The sequence below is a fragment of the Podarcis vaucheri genome (genome assembly GCF_965113315.1).
Source record: "Podarcis vaucheri genome assembly, chromosome: 15".
NCBI lineage: Eukaryota > Metazoa > Chordata > Lepidosauria > Squamata > Lacertidae > Podarcis > Podarcis vaucheri.
Genome location: NC_138753.1, coordinates 45,549,265 through 45,563,386, shown reverse-complemented (window position 1 = coordinate 45,563,386; position 14,122 = coordinate 45,549,265). Strand labels below are relative to the sequence as shown.

At 44.2% G+C, this 14,122-nt stretch overlaps 1 protein-coding gene across 5 annotated transcripts in view; it reads left to right on the top strand.

Annotated features, from left to right (window-relative positions):
- The window catches only part of NSD3 (nuclear receptor binding SET domain protein 3), an 88,177-nt gene that overhangs the window by 22,347 nt on the left and 51,708 nt on the right, over positions 1 to 14,122 (top strand). For all 5 annotated transcript variants that reach the window (XM_082200230.1, XM_082200229.1, XM_082200228.1 and 2 more), the window contains exons 3-7: positions 2,007 to 2,078; positions 3,423 to 3,582; positions 6,698 to 6,849; positions 8,078 to 8,590; positions 11,797 to 11,923. In XM_082200230.1, the coding sequence (XP_082056356.1) occupies positions 2,007 to 2,078; positions 3,423 to 3,582; positions 6,698 to 6,849; positions 8,078 to 8,590; positions 11,797 to 11,923 (1,024 nt within the window). The remainder of the gene's footprint in view (positions 1 to 2,006; positions 2,079 to 3,422; positions 3,583 to 6,697; positions 6,850 to 8,077; positions 8,591 to 11,796; positions 11,924 to 14,122) is intronic.

Below are 14,122 nucleotides of genomic sequence, written 5' to 3'. Positions count from 1 at the left end.
CGCTCCAAATTATGATCTATGAACTCTTTGAGTTCCTGTAGTTTGTCTTCAGACATGGAATACAGCTTCCCTTTTGGCAGCGCCGCCCCTGGCAGGAGGTCAATCTTGCAGTCATATGGTCTGTGGGGGGGGGTAGCTTGTCCGCCTCCTTCTCGCAGAAAACCTCCAAAAATCCTGCGTATTTGTGGGGGACTGCTTGCAGCGTCCCCAGCTGCAGCTGTGACTCCTCTTCCTCTCCCTCCTGCCGGGGCAGGATGCAGTGTTCAGCACAATAGGAAGAGCCGAAGACCAGCTGCCGCTGGTACCAAGCCAGCGTCGGGCTGTGTTTGTCCAGCCAACTCATGCCCAATACAATGGGCGTGTCCGATAGTTGGGTGACATTAAAACTGATGATTTCCCTGTGATTGCCAAGTCGCATCACCATTGGTGGCGTTTGCTTCACCACCTGCCCCCCAAGCAGCTCCCTGCCATCCACCGTGACGACTTGTAGGGGCAGCGTGGCAGGCAGCAACTGTATAGCGTGCCGATCGACAAAGTCTTGCCCTATAAAGTCCGCATTGCTTCCTGAGTCAACGGTGATTGGCACGTCCATTGTGAGTCCATTGGGTAGCTGGAGCGATGCGGTGAGCTGCACTATTGGTTTGGGCGGGAGGGGGTCTGTGGGCTGCAAAATCTCTGGGGACTGCTTCACTGACTCGTCTGGCTGGGCCCCAGTGCCTCTGTCTCCAGCCAGACTCCGTCGTTTCCCTGCTGTGGTTCTCTGTGCTGAGTAGCTGCAGTTACCATTGCAGAGGCTGCAGTGTGCTTGTGGATCCTCTGGGGACACTCTTTCGCCATGTGCTGGGGACTGTCGCAGATGTAGCACTTCCGGTTCCCTCTAGGAGGCTTCGCTTTCACTGCTCCCGGTGCTAGGGCTCTGTTTGCTGACTGAGCCCTTGCACCTCCAACCTCCATAGGTTCCGCTCCCCCTCCTGGCGGAGGCGTGGATTGCGCACGCGCTGCTTCTCTGGGAACGAAGGAAAACCCTCTCGCTGGTTCGCGCCCTCCACGCCCTTCGTCCCTGCTCCATGGACGTTCTTCCAGACGCACCCCAACTGTCAGCGCCCTCTGAACGATCTCCTGCGTGCTCCGGGGTCTCTCCCCCCTCGCATCTTTTCTTCGGACTCCTCCCCCTCGCTCTCTGTTTCCTCCCTTGCCCTCGCCTCTGCTCCTGAACCCCTGACAGTAGCTGAAAACATAACCGAGAAGCTGTATCACAATCATAGTAAACTTCCCATTGGCAAAATAGTTCTTAAATTTTTAGCTGAACTGCCTGTCTGCCAATGAGTTTTTCATTTGCAACAGAATGCTCTGGATATGTTGAATTGTAAGGATGCTTTCCTATCTCTTAAGTTCAAGTAATTGTTTGTTGAACTTGCAAGAAGGTTGTCAAGTCTGGTCACATTAAATTGGATTTCTGGTTCAAGATGTGATAATTCTAAAGACTGAACATACTTAATTTAAATCCAAATACAGTTAGCAACCTTGTTTAGAAGGTAACTGCCTTAGGAAATTTTGAATTTACCTCAGTCCCCCTCCCCTCGTGGTTGGCTTACATCATGCATGCCGTTCACTTCTCTGTGTGCTTCAATGGACTTCATTGCCACTGACAGTGAAATAACCTCTCTTTGAGGTTAGTATGTATAAAAGTGTGTTGTCCAAAAGAGAACCTTTTTTGTTTTAATTGTCAACAAACTTGCATATAACAGTTCAAAAATATAAATGGCATATCAGTTGTCCTGCCTCTCTTTTCCTGTACTTCTCTGACCTGTGTCTTATTAATGTAGATCTCCAGAGCAGTTAGGAGACTGTGGCTCAAACTGAATTCTAAAATAAACTGGGCCATCACTACTGAGGATGTGACACAGACTCTTCTGATTTTGTTTCTCCTGTATTTTTTCCCCTTTCCATCTTCTTCATTGTTGTTCCATTTTGACTCTTATCTTTTTGTTTGCCTTTGTTCACAGAGACCAAATGAAAGGCTGAGCACACTGTCTGAAAGACCAAGGGAAGAAACTAAGCTGACGGATGAAACCCTGGTGAGTAGAGTCAAATCCTCTGGAGTTCTGACTGCAGAATTTTCAAGCTGATCCAGTATGATGTAGGGGTTGGAGTAGCCTTTCTCAACCTTGGGTTCCCAGGTGTTGTTGGATTGCCACTCCTCTCACCCCTGACTGCTGCCCCTGCTGGCTGTGGATTATGGGAGTTGTAGTCCAACAATATCTGGAGATTGTGGAAGCCTGGGTTAGAGTGTTGGACTGTGACCTGGGAGACCCCACTCAGCTGTGAAGCTCACAGGGTGACCTTGAGCTAAATGCCATTTCTCAGCCCAACGTACCTCACAGGGTTGTTGTGAGGATAACATGGGTGGCAGAGAAGAACCAAGTACACCCTCTGGAGCTTCTTGAAGGAAAAGGTGGTATATAAATTGTAATAAAAAAATAAATCTGCTTTCAGATAAAGGGCTTCATTGCCAGATGCATGGGTAGCCTGCAGGACACAGAAGTATTTGGGTAGGGTGTGGAACAGGTAAGCCTGGGTGAAAATGGAGTAGTGTTTCTCAAAAGGGTGCAAGGCAGGAGAAAGAATGGAAGACCAACATGTGTTCTTATATGGTACATGTATATATCACTTCTGCACCATCTTAGAAGAGGTTGTCTCTCTTCACTGCACACAGTGGTCAAATAAGTGTGGGTACCTTTTTCAGTTTCAGTCCTAATTCAGTAGGACTTCAGTGTAGACATGGTGAGTTTTGCAGTATAAGTTACTTTCAGTGGCTTTAGAATGGTGAATCTAACTGAAGAATTGTTTAAAGACTGTAGCTCTACTAAAGGAGAATGAGGGCAACGCCACAGAGTTTGATATACAGTGGTGCCTCGCAAGACGAAATTAATTCCTTCCGCGAGTTTTTTTGTCTTGCGGTTTTTTTCATCTTGCGAAGCACAGTTTCGGAAAAGTTTTGGAAAAGCTTCAAAAATCACCAAAGTCTTCAAAAACCTCAAAAAAGGCTACCACACCGCGTGCTATGAGTTGCTCCTCGAAGTCAAGTCGCAACTGTATTAACGGTTTTAAGAAAAAGGAAACAAACTTGCAAGACGCTTCCGTCTTGCGAAGCAAGCCCATAGGGAAAATCGTCTTGCGAAGCAACTCAAAAAACCAAAAACCCTTTCGTCTTGCGAGTTTTCCGTCTTGCGAGGCATTCGTCTTGCGAGGTACCACTGTACTCTGCTTTTCTTGCACCTACACTAGTGGGGGCAGAGAGAGAGATTGTCATGTATATTTTTGCTGGGGTGTTCTTGTGAAAGGTCTGTTCATTCACATGTTTGGTAGTATTTGATATATGTACAGAATATCTGGTACACAACTTTTCCTTTTTTGTGCAGGTCCAGCAAATTTCTCCTCCTCTTCCAACACAAGTAGCAAGCGATATCAAGTTTGAGGTTGGAGATCTGGTCTGGTCCAAAGTGGGAACATATCCTTGGTGGCCTTGCATGGTTTCAAGTGATCCACAACTTGAGGTTCATACCAAAATTAACACAAGAGGTAAGTAACTAAAACTTAGTAGGTTTGTTAGAAACCTGTTTGGAATTGCTAATGCACTTGATTACTTTGTTAGGGCTTCTCTTAAACTCAGATTTAAAAATGTATAGGTTGCTTTCAGTGCTAGTCCTACTCAAAGTAGACATGTTGAAATTTACACACATGGGGCTTCTCTGAGTAGAAGTTAGTGTTATACAAACCCAGGAGGATTTGAGTAGCATATCTGAATGATTGCCTTATTGTTCTAGTGGTACTGCAATGAAACTGCTAGCCCATGTTCAAAGCTATGCAGGGTCCTGTATGGTTTCAAATTGGATGGGGGACCTCAGATGGGCTGAAATTCTTGCATTGCAGGGAGCTGGACTAGATGACCCTCAAGGTCTTTTCCAGCTCTACAATTTGATGATTCTATTGGCTGTATAGGAATGAGATTGGCTGCAGATGATGCAAAGAATATGATAATACATTTAGTGATAATTATTAATTATACATGCATGCCTGTAGTATATTGCTCAGATCACTTTATATACATTGTCTTAGTATTTAAGTACAGTGGTACCTTGGGTTAAGAACTTAATTCGTTCTGGAGGTCCGTTCTTAACCTGAAACTGTTCTTAACCTGAAGCACCGCTTTAGCTAATGGGGCCTCCCGCTGCCACGAGATTTCTGTTCTCATCCTGAAGCAAAGTTCTTAACCCGAGGTACTATTTCTGGGTTAGCAGAGTCTGTAACCTGAAGCGTATGTAACCTGAAGCGTATGTAACCCAAGGTACCACTGTATATTTATAGCCTACATTTCTTCCATTTATGGAACTCAGGGTGGCATATGTAGGCCTTAATCACCATCTGTTTATTTGCCACTTCTCCACAAAATTGTGCTTGTAGCATATCAAATGAACAATACAACAATTCAGAAACATATTAGAAACAATTCAAATTTATCATAATAAGTACAAAAAGTCAGTCCCTATAACAATATATAAAAGCAATACAAATAGGTTAATCCAATTTAAAAGCTTGAACTATAAAAACTGCATAAAACAAACAAAAAAGCAAGCCTAATTAAATAACTTAAACTTAACAGAACAATCTTAAACAGAACAAAAATCGAATAGTAGCATATAAAGTATCCCATATTTCAGATGGTGCCTTTGTATCCAGTGGTTTGCTTCCCAGACTCAATTTTCAAACCCCAAAGGTCTCCATCACGTCTTACACCTGGGCTAGTGCTGGCATTCCCAGCCAGGCTCTCATCCAGAAGAGCATTTTGCCCACCCATTATTGTGGGCTTTCACCCCTCACAGTTCCCCGTAAATTTCCTTCCACAGCCTCCTATGGCTGAGGGCCATAAACAAGGTCTTGATAAGTGGCACCTTTGCACCTGTGGTTGCCCCCAAGCTGGTGAATTCAGGCAGTCTACTATCCAGGCGCCAGCTGCACTCTCAGCTGCTTAGCTTCAGCAAGGTGGCTGCTTCATGAGTTTTCAGACCACGCAGGACTAGTTTTTGCATGTAGCACAGTAAAGACAACTGCACAAAGTGGGGATGGGCAACTTGTAGCCTCTGAAGCTGTGGCTCCTGAGGTCTTTCCAAATTTTAGATGATAGAAGGATTGCACACCATTCCGTTAGGAGAGGGGTAGGAGGGTGGAATTGACAAATATCCTGTACTTTACTGTAGCTCTCTTAGATTTCATATGCAACTGATTACTACTGTGCAATTTTCTCCCTGAGCTACATAACTGTGAAGCTCTTAAAGCCAGGAGGTGCCAACTTTCTTATGGACCCTGGCCTATTTATGAGGGGATTGATTTGGTGATATCTGACTTAAAGCATATTCCAGTTTTAGGCATGCTCTATGGCCTGGCTATTGCATTTTAAAAGCCCAAATATACTTACCTTTCTTGCCACAACTCAGAGTTGGATCAGTATTATTATTCTCAAATTGTAGACTGAAGACCTGTGGCTGAAAGTAAGTGGTTTGCTTAAGAGTCCTTAGTGAATTGTATCTGACTGTAGAGCCTTTTTGCTCCTTGCATAGCTTTGTAAACAGTTTTGGGGGATGGTCTCACATTTTTCCTTGGATCCAGGGGAGTTGAAGGACCTCACAGATCATTCCCTGAAGGCTCACTTTTTAATGGACATGTTGGTTATGTAAATCATACTAGTTTCTGGATACCACGGGGGGGGGGAGGGGGAAAGGGCTCTTGTGCTTTAATTCTGCTTGCTGGTTTCCTACAGGCAAACTGTTCAGCTACTGTGAGAACAGGATGCTGGACTAGATGGGCTATTGGCCTGATCCAGCAAGGTATTCTTACATGTTCTTAACAGTCGTGGGGAAGCCTAAGAAGCTTCTAAAATTAACCTCTCTGAAGCAGCTATTTGCATTTCAAGGATAGACCCCTTTGGCACTGATGTGATCTTCCTTTGAAGTCAAAAAGCAGTTTCAACATCCCTTCCCTACCACCAACCTCATGTCCCAAGACGTAATATTTTTCTCTGGCTGTCCACACAATGAAAATACATGTTGATAACATTCACATAATTAATGTTGTGTCAAGTTCAGCCCACAAGAGAAATTCTGTCAAGACATTTTGTCAGGAGTTAAGGAGAGGAAGAGGGGATGGGGGTGTTTGGTAGCTTCTCCCTGCCCACCCCTTGTTGCCCAGCAACTTATCGGCCTTGGCTTTCCTTGGCTGTTGCTGGGTTTTACCTTCTGCAAATCCCATGAGAAGTAGGAGGTGGAGAAGGCTGAAAACAGCTGGCCCTTATCAGGCTGATTGGCCCACAGGCTGATAAGCGATGTACAGCCAAGGTCTCTTCTTTGGTGAAGTGCTGTCTGGACATTGGCCAGGATGCCAGGAAAGCAAGAGCTGAGGGCTTCGACCTGGCCCCTCCCATAGCCCCGCAACACACTCACCTTGGTTGTTGCTGGAGTTCACCTGATGCAGTCTCTGAGAGAGTGGGCTGCTCTTGAGTCATGCTGGGGGTATACTTCCAGCTTGGAACTATCCATTATTTTCTGTGCAGCTTAAATGGTGTGGGGGATATTTTTCTAGAAAGTGATAGGAGATTTGTGTTGATGGAATTTCTCAGCAGAATGCTTTCTTTCAATTTCAGGTGCACGGGAATATCATGTCCAGTTCTTTAGCAACCAGCCTGAGAGAGCATGGGTGCATGAGAAGCGGGTGCGAGAGTACAAAGGACGTAAACAGTACGATCAGTTGGTGGCAGAGGCTGCTAAGCAAGCCAACCACTCTGAAAAACAGAAGGTGTGTACAGTCTGAAATGACAACAGTTTATTTTACCAGCGGGGTGAGAGGATAATTGTTGGGACAGATTCAGATTGCTGTTGTTTTCCTGTTTATGCCTTGGCAGCCAGTTTTTTACAGGGCTTGCAAATTGCTCCATGGCCTTGCTGTCCCAGGGAAGAATAGCCAGGAATAGTGCCTGCAGCCCTTAAGGCAAAGGAAATAGGAATACATGTATATGGTGATGGTGATGGTCAGCCCTGGCTCACCTGGTCTCAAGGCCTACATCAGCTGTGGCTCAACATACATAGTTTGCCATTTGTATTGTATTACATACAAAATACCATTAAAAAATCGACAACATTTGCTGTTTCCTTTACAGTTAATTTTACTGGTGCACATTCCATATGTAGCTTTTTAAAAATTAAAAGCCATATGGATGCACCTTCCATCTGTCTGCTGGCTGGAGTAATTTCATAATAATTTAATGAAGGCAGTTGTGATTTGGGTATGTCAGGGAGGAGATTTAGGAGGATGGTGTGGGGGTGGTTTAAAGGTACAGCCTTTGTACCTCATTGTAGGTACAGCCTAGATTCAGCCTTCCCAGACTATTCCTTAAACTTAAGTTTTGAAAAGTCATGCTGCCTACCCTATTCAGCAGCAACACTGATTTATAGAGCCAGTGTGGTGTAGTGGTTAAGAGCGGTAGTCACGTAATCTGGGAAACCGGGTTCGTGTCTCCGCTCTTCCACATGCAGCTGCTGGGTGACCTTGGGCTAGTAATACTTCTGTGAAGTCTCTCAGCTCCACTCACCTCACAGAGTGTTTGTTGTGGGGGAGGAAGGGAAAGGAGAATGTTAGCCGCTTTGAGACTCCTGAAGGGGAGTGAAAGGCGGGATATCAAATCCAAACTCCTCCTCTTCTTCTTCTTCTTCTTCTTCTTCTTCTTCTTATAGTTTTATCTAATATATTGGTGTACATATGTTTCCAATCAGGGATGTTATCAAAAGTATAGTGAGTTCTGGGTACTTGGGTCAGTCCACTAGTATGAGAGGGGCACAATGGGTATTTTGAGGTCTGAATACTTTAGATGCTTGTAGTTATGAACATTTCCTTCTAACGTTTCCCACTTCGTGCTATCCTGTTAGCACTGACGGATTCAGTTGTAACAAACAAAACAACAGCAATTAGGCATGCTTTGTAGGTGAAGATGAGTAAATGCAATAACGCTATCTCCTTTATTTTAAAGATTCGCAAACCAAGGCCACAGAGAGAACGTGCACAATGGGATATTGGCATTGCTCATGCTGAGGAAGCACTGAAAATGACTCGAGAAGAGAGGACGGAGCAATATACCTTCATCTATATAGATAAAGAGCCAGAAGAGGCTTTGTCAAAAGCCAAGAGGACTGGTGCGCCGAAGACAGAGGTGAAGAAAACCCGTAGGTCTAAACCATCGCCTAATGCACAGCCAGAACACACCAGTGAGGTGTTGGCCGTGTCCTCTCCATCCAATACTGAAGTCCAGAGGAATAGTCAGAGAAGGCAGTCAAGTGTGGATGAAGAGCCCCCTCCTGTTAAAATAGCATGGAAAACGGCTGCAGCCAGAAAATCCTTGCCAGCATCCATCACCATGCACCAGGGAACTTTGGACCTTCAGAAATGTAATATGTCTCCAGTTGTTAAAATTGAACAAGTGTTTGCTCTACAGAATGCTGCTGGGAATGGAAAGTTCATTGATCAGTTTGTTTACTCTACCAAGGTAACGACATAAATATTTATTGAAAGGGCATAAATGTGCAATGAATTAAAAGGTTTATTCTTGTCCGCTCACCTTTGTCTCAGAATGTGGTCTTTGCAAGCTTGTGTAAAATATTTGGGTGAATTCTTTAGTTTTAAAATGTTGGGAGTTTCATTATCCCATGCTTGCTAAGCCTGATTTCTGGACTGAAATGTAATGTGAAATCAGGTACCTTTTGTGAGAGTTGTTCAGTTTGAGCTAGCAGGTGATGCCCAGAAAATCAGCAGCTCTTCTTCCATACCCAATTGTAAATGTTAATCAAAATAACATCATCATTGTCATCATCTCTTATACATGTGAAGTATTATACTGCTATCAGTCCCTGTGAAACACTGCCAGCAGCACAAAAAAACAAAAACAAAAAACCCCAAAGCAGTATATGCTCGTGGTCTTCAGCAAAACAAGAAGTCTGTGACCCAATCCTTCCTAGTTTCAGAAAATCAAGATAATTTAAATTAATTTTCTGTAATGATACAGTGGTACCTCGCAAGACGAATGCCTCGCAAGACGAAAAACGCTCAAGACGAAAGAGTTTTCCGTTTTTTGAGTCGTTCCGCAAGACGAATTTCCCTATGGGCTTGCTTCGCAAGACGAAACGTCTTGCGAGTTCGTTTCCTTTTTCTTAAAGCCGCTAAGCCGCTAATAACCACTAAGCCGCTAATAGCCGTGCTTCGCAAGACGAAAAAACCGCAAGACGAAGAGACTCTCAGAACGGATTAATTTCGTCTTGCGAGGCACCACTGTATTTAAATTGCTTGTTTACTGTTATATTACAGTCTTAAATCAAAGAAGTGTTTAGGCTGCTTTGGGTTAGCTTGTGTCTTTGCTCTGTAACTAACAAGTAGGTGTTCACAAATTATAGATGATCTTGCTAGCTAGGCAAAGATTGTACTTTTCTCTGACTTCCCTCCTCCCAACTTCGAAAGCAGCAGGATTTTATCCCTGAAATTGTGCTAATTTTGTTTTGTCGGATTAGAAAGTTTATTCACTGCTGTCAAGCTAATAAAGTGAATTTGTTGACTCCTGATGATTAGTTAGAGAGAGATGGCATAGCAATAGATTTTCTTAATTTCATTTCATTTGATTTCATTTGATTTGTGTGAAGGATAGCTCCATTGGTAAAGCTTGTGACTCTTAGTCTAAGGGTCATGAGTTCGAGCCCCATGTTGAGCAGAAAGATTCTTGCATTGCAGGGGGTTGGACTAGATTACCGTTGTGGTCCCTTCCAGCTCTATGATTCTGCCATTCTGAGACTGCAGGTTGTCATTAGGTGTTGGTAAACAATGGCCCACTTCAGACATCATTAATTCAAATCAGCCAAGCCATGGTTTTAGAGACTGATGAACATGCTAGTATTTTTCTCTTTCACTTGCTTTCCTTCTTTTATCATAGTTTGCCATGGCATCTGAAGTGGCCATTGCTTTACATATTATGACTTGCACATTCACTTCTGTCAGGGTTACTTCCAGATCCTAGCTCACAGAGGATCACGCTAGCCAGCGGTTGTTGATTAAAAGTCTTTATTGAGTTACAGTCTCCATTCTTGAGCTGCTGCGTGCAACCCTACGCCTTATGCTTAGGTCGGCGAAGCTCCTTCTGAGTCTCCGCCCCTTGCGCACCAACTTAATATCCTAGCCCTGCTCCACCTTTTCCGCCTGACAGTTCTCCTCTGGGTCCCTCTGCCCCCCTGGGTCTCTCCCTTCCGGGATTCTTCTGACGCTGACCCCCCTGACTCCCCTGTCTCCTTGCGCCGGGCTTTAGGACCTGGCTCTCTTTCCGGGCTGCCTACTGCGCCACCTTCCTGTGCATTTGAACTTGGCGCGCGCGCCCAACCTTCCACTTTCCGTCTAACCGTCACTTCGCTCCCCGATGGAGGTGTGGCCACTCCTGACTCGTGCCCTCCCTCCTGTTGTGAGCTGCCAGCGCTAGTTCCCAGGCGCTCTTCCTCTTCCCTACTCTCTGGCGGTGACGTAGGTCCCGATCTCCAACTGCTCCCCTCTGAGTCCCCTCTGGCTCTTTCTTCCTGGGGTGTCCCCCTAGTCTCCCCCCTTGCCCTTGCCACTGGTGCTCCTTTCTGTGAATCTTCTGATTCACTGGAAAGACTCGGAGATCTCGGGTCGTCGTCGTCACTCATCCTTTCTTCTGCCTCCTCCCCCTCGCTCTCTGTTTCCTCCCTTGCCCTCGCCTCTGCTCCTGAACCCCTGACAACTTCAAACCATAATTTTAAACAATGGTTTGGAAGCAAGGTGTTAACTATATGTACCAATTTTGACATCACAGGCAGCTTTGGTTAGGGAAGTGGAGGAGGAACTTGCATGCGAGAGGAAAGGGGAGTGCGTGAAGCTATAGTTCATGATTGATCCCTAGGTTTGTGACATCTGAACTGGGCCTGTGTGGCAAGTGGATGTTCACTACATTGCTTAAAAATGTAACATTTTTGGCTTTTGACTTCCTCTGCACAAAGGCATCCGCTGAATATTGGGTGCTAAGAACCGAACCCTGTGTGTGTGTGTGTTTTCCAGAGGAATTTGATTGGCATTGAACATATACTGGAAATAATATATTTGGTCTCTTATTGCAAGGCAGTTATTATGGGCCTAGCTCTCACAAGCAGCAGATGAGAAAGTAAACTTGTGGGGGTACTCTGCCCCCCCTTTAAAAAAACTCCTTTAAAAAAAACAAAACAAAAAACCCTTCTCACTTCACATCATCACACTTTCTGATGTTTCCTGTTCATACTCCCAGCCTAGCCTCCTAGGATGAATGCTAAAAGTCAGGTCAGGAAAACTGTGAAGTCTGTAAGACGCTTGGCAGCACCAGTAGCATGCATACCCCCCCCCCCACTTAGTTTGTGTGCAGTGCCAGCTTCTGGGACTGAAACTATTCTGAGGATTAGAATCTTGCACAAACTGGCTAGCTGTTGGCTATTTGAGAAAGCAGAGTTGCTGGACATCCCACTTCCCTCACTATTTTTTGGAAAAGCCTTGACATTCTCTACCCTTAGCACAGTTCTGCGGCATATAGGATTATTCTCCCACTTTGGAGGCATTCAGTTTAAATACAAAGTTTATAACTGAGCAGTTGAAAGTGTTTATTTCATAGATGCAGCAGTTAACCAAAAGGACTAATTCAATAGTTACTAACTCGATCTTTTCTATTCATAACAGGGTATAGGAAACAAACCTGAAATAATCATCAAGGGGCAAGACAAACTCACTTCTGTCTCAAACCAGCGAAATGAAAGAGCCTCCTCACAAAGTGCCCCCTCTCCCGAAACATCTTCTGGGTTGGCAAGTAGGTAAAGTTTGCAACTCCTGGGTTATATCCAGTAAATCAAACCTCCTCCATTGGGGTAGTCTTCAGAATGCTGCAGTCAGAAGTATCACTTTACTATGTAAAACTGGCTAATGCATTATGCAAAGCTTCATTGAAAAATTATTTTGGGGTGGTGGGCTGTGAGGTCGTTATGCTGCAGCAGTTTAAGCAATGCAGGAATTCTCATTTTAGTCATAAACTCTTAAACTTACAGAACACAGAAAACTGACAGAAATATTTTGTTACCTGTTTGTCTCTTAGAGACTGATAATCTTACTCAAGACTTCCCCATTTTTACATACACAACTTCCCCGTGAGGTAGCAGGGGAATTCAGAGGGGGGAGCCATAGTATTATGTTGTAGTTGTTTTGATGTTTTATTGTGCTTTTAATTCTGTTGGGAGCCGTCCAGAGTGGCTGGGGAAACCCAACCAGATGGGCAGGTTATAAATAAGTTTTTGTTGTTGTTACGACAGCAATGTGTCTTGCAGCATCTTAAATACAAACTGATTTCTGGGTACTGTGGACCCTCTGGATACGAACTTAATTCGTTCCAGGAGTCCGTGCACAACCCGAAAAGTCCACAACAAGAGGCGCCGCTTCTGTGCATGCGCACGGCACGATACAGCGCTTTTGCACACGGTGCGATAGAGCATTTCTGCGCATGCGTGAAGCACACAGAGCATTTCTGTACATGTGTACGCGGCGAAACCTGGAAATATACACTTCAGTGTTTGCCGCATTAGTAACCCAAGGTACCACTGTACTCCAGTCCACAGTCCACAAACACTTATGACATAAATCTGTTAGTCTTTTAAACAATGCTGCAAAACTGTTTGCTTTCCCTGTGAGGTTCGTTAAGTTAAAAGATGCTCAGTGACCCAAGGCACACTTTGAGCTCACACTTTGACTTTATGGGGATTTGAACTTTGGCCTCCCAAGTCCAAATCTAACACACTATCCACCATTCTAGGGGTAGCTAAGGTGATGCTCTTCAGACATTGTTGGACTACAACTCCCATCAACCCCAGACAGCATGGCCAGGTATGATGAGAGTTGTAGTGCAACAAGATGTGGAGACACCAAGTCAGCTACACCAGTGCTTCTCCTTTTAGGCTCATCTTGCACTCTGGTACTGGTTGGTACCATGAATTCCCCACCCCAAACTTCCTAGATGTCATAGCATATTCTGGAACCTAAAACTGTTTCACAGGACGGCAGTTGTGCTTTAAAATCTCATTTTTTATTTAGTACATTATTTGTAGGAGCAGATGCAGATTCATATATAAATCCCTCTTAGCCATTAATTCTGTCTAGGTTAGTACAATAGAAAATCTACTGTGTTTAATTTGGTCTTGAATTTTAAGTAGTAGTTGTGAATTATCTTTAAAAGGCTAGAGTCATACAGTTATAGGGGTTTACGGATTTTGGTTTAATGTTCCCATTATTATCCTAACACAGGAAAGGAATTTTAGCCAATATCTTGCATTATCAAAACACATCTCAGAGTTTGATATAGGCTAATACTACTTGGAAGGCTCTGGGAGCAGTTACAAGGAATTGCCTAATACAGAGGCAGACCAGTGACCTGGTTATCTCTGTAAAGTCCAACCCTGACTAGGTCAGAGTTCTTATCCTGTGCACACTCCTGGCCAAAACCTTTAACTGGAAGTATTGGTGATTGAACTTTAGGCCTCATGCATGTGAAACATTTTGTTTGCTGCTACTGGTATGTGTTCCTTTATGTGGGAAGAAATGTTTCTCAATGCCTCTGCATATCCAGCCAGAGGAGGAAATAGCCGTGTACCACATAAACAGATGGACTGATGGGTAAACCAAACATAGGCTGACCTTTTACAAATGGAAAAAAACCTCCAACCTACTCCTACTCAGACTCCAATGTGATCATATGTTTAATGTCATGTCTTAAGCATTTGTCAGTGAAGCACATCAGATCTGAATCTGGTATTTTAGATGAGTTTGAATAAGGCCTTAATCATTTTCAGTATTTTAGATGTGTTTGAATAAGGCCTTAATCATTTTCAGTACACTCAACCCAATGCCCTCTTTGAAATGAATGGGAGTTGTGCAGGAGTGCAGTTGTATTCTCACAATGCTTCTAGTCATTTTTACTTGCATTGCGCAAACAAATGATGCTCCCAGTGGTTTTTTCTTTACT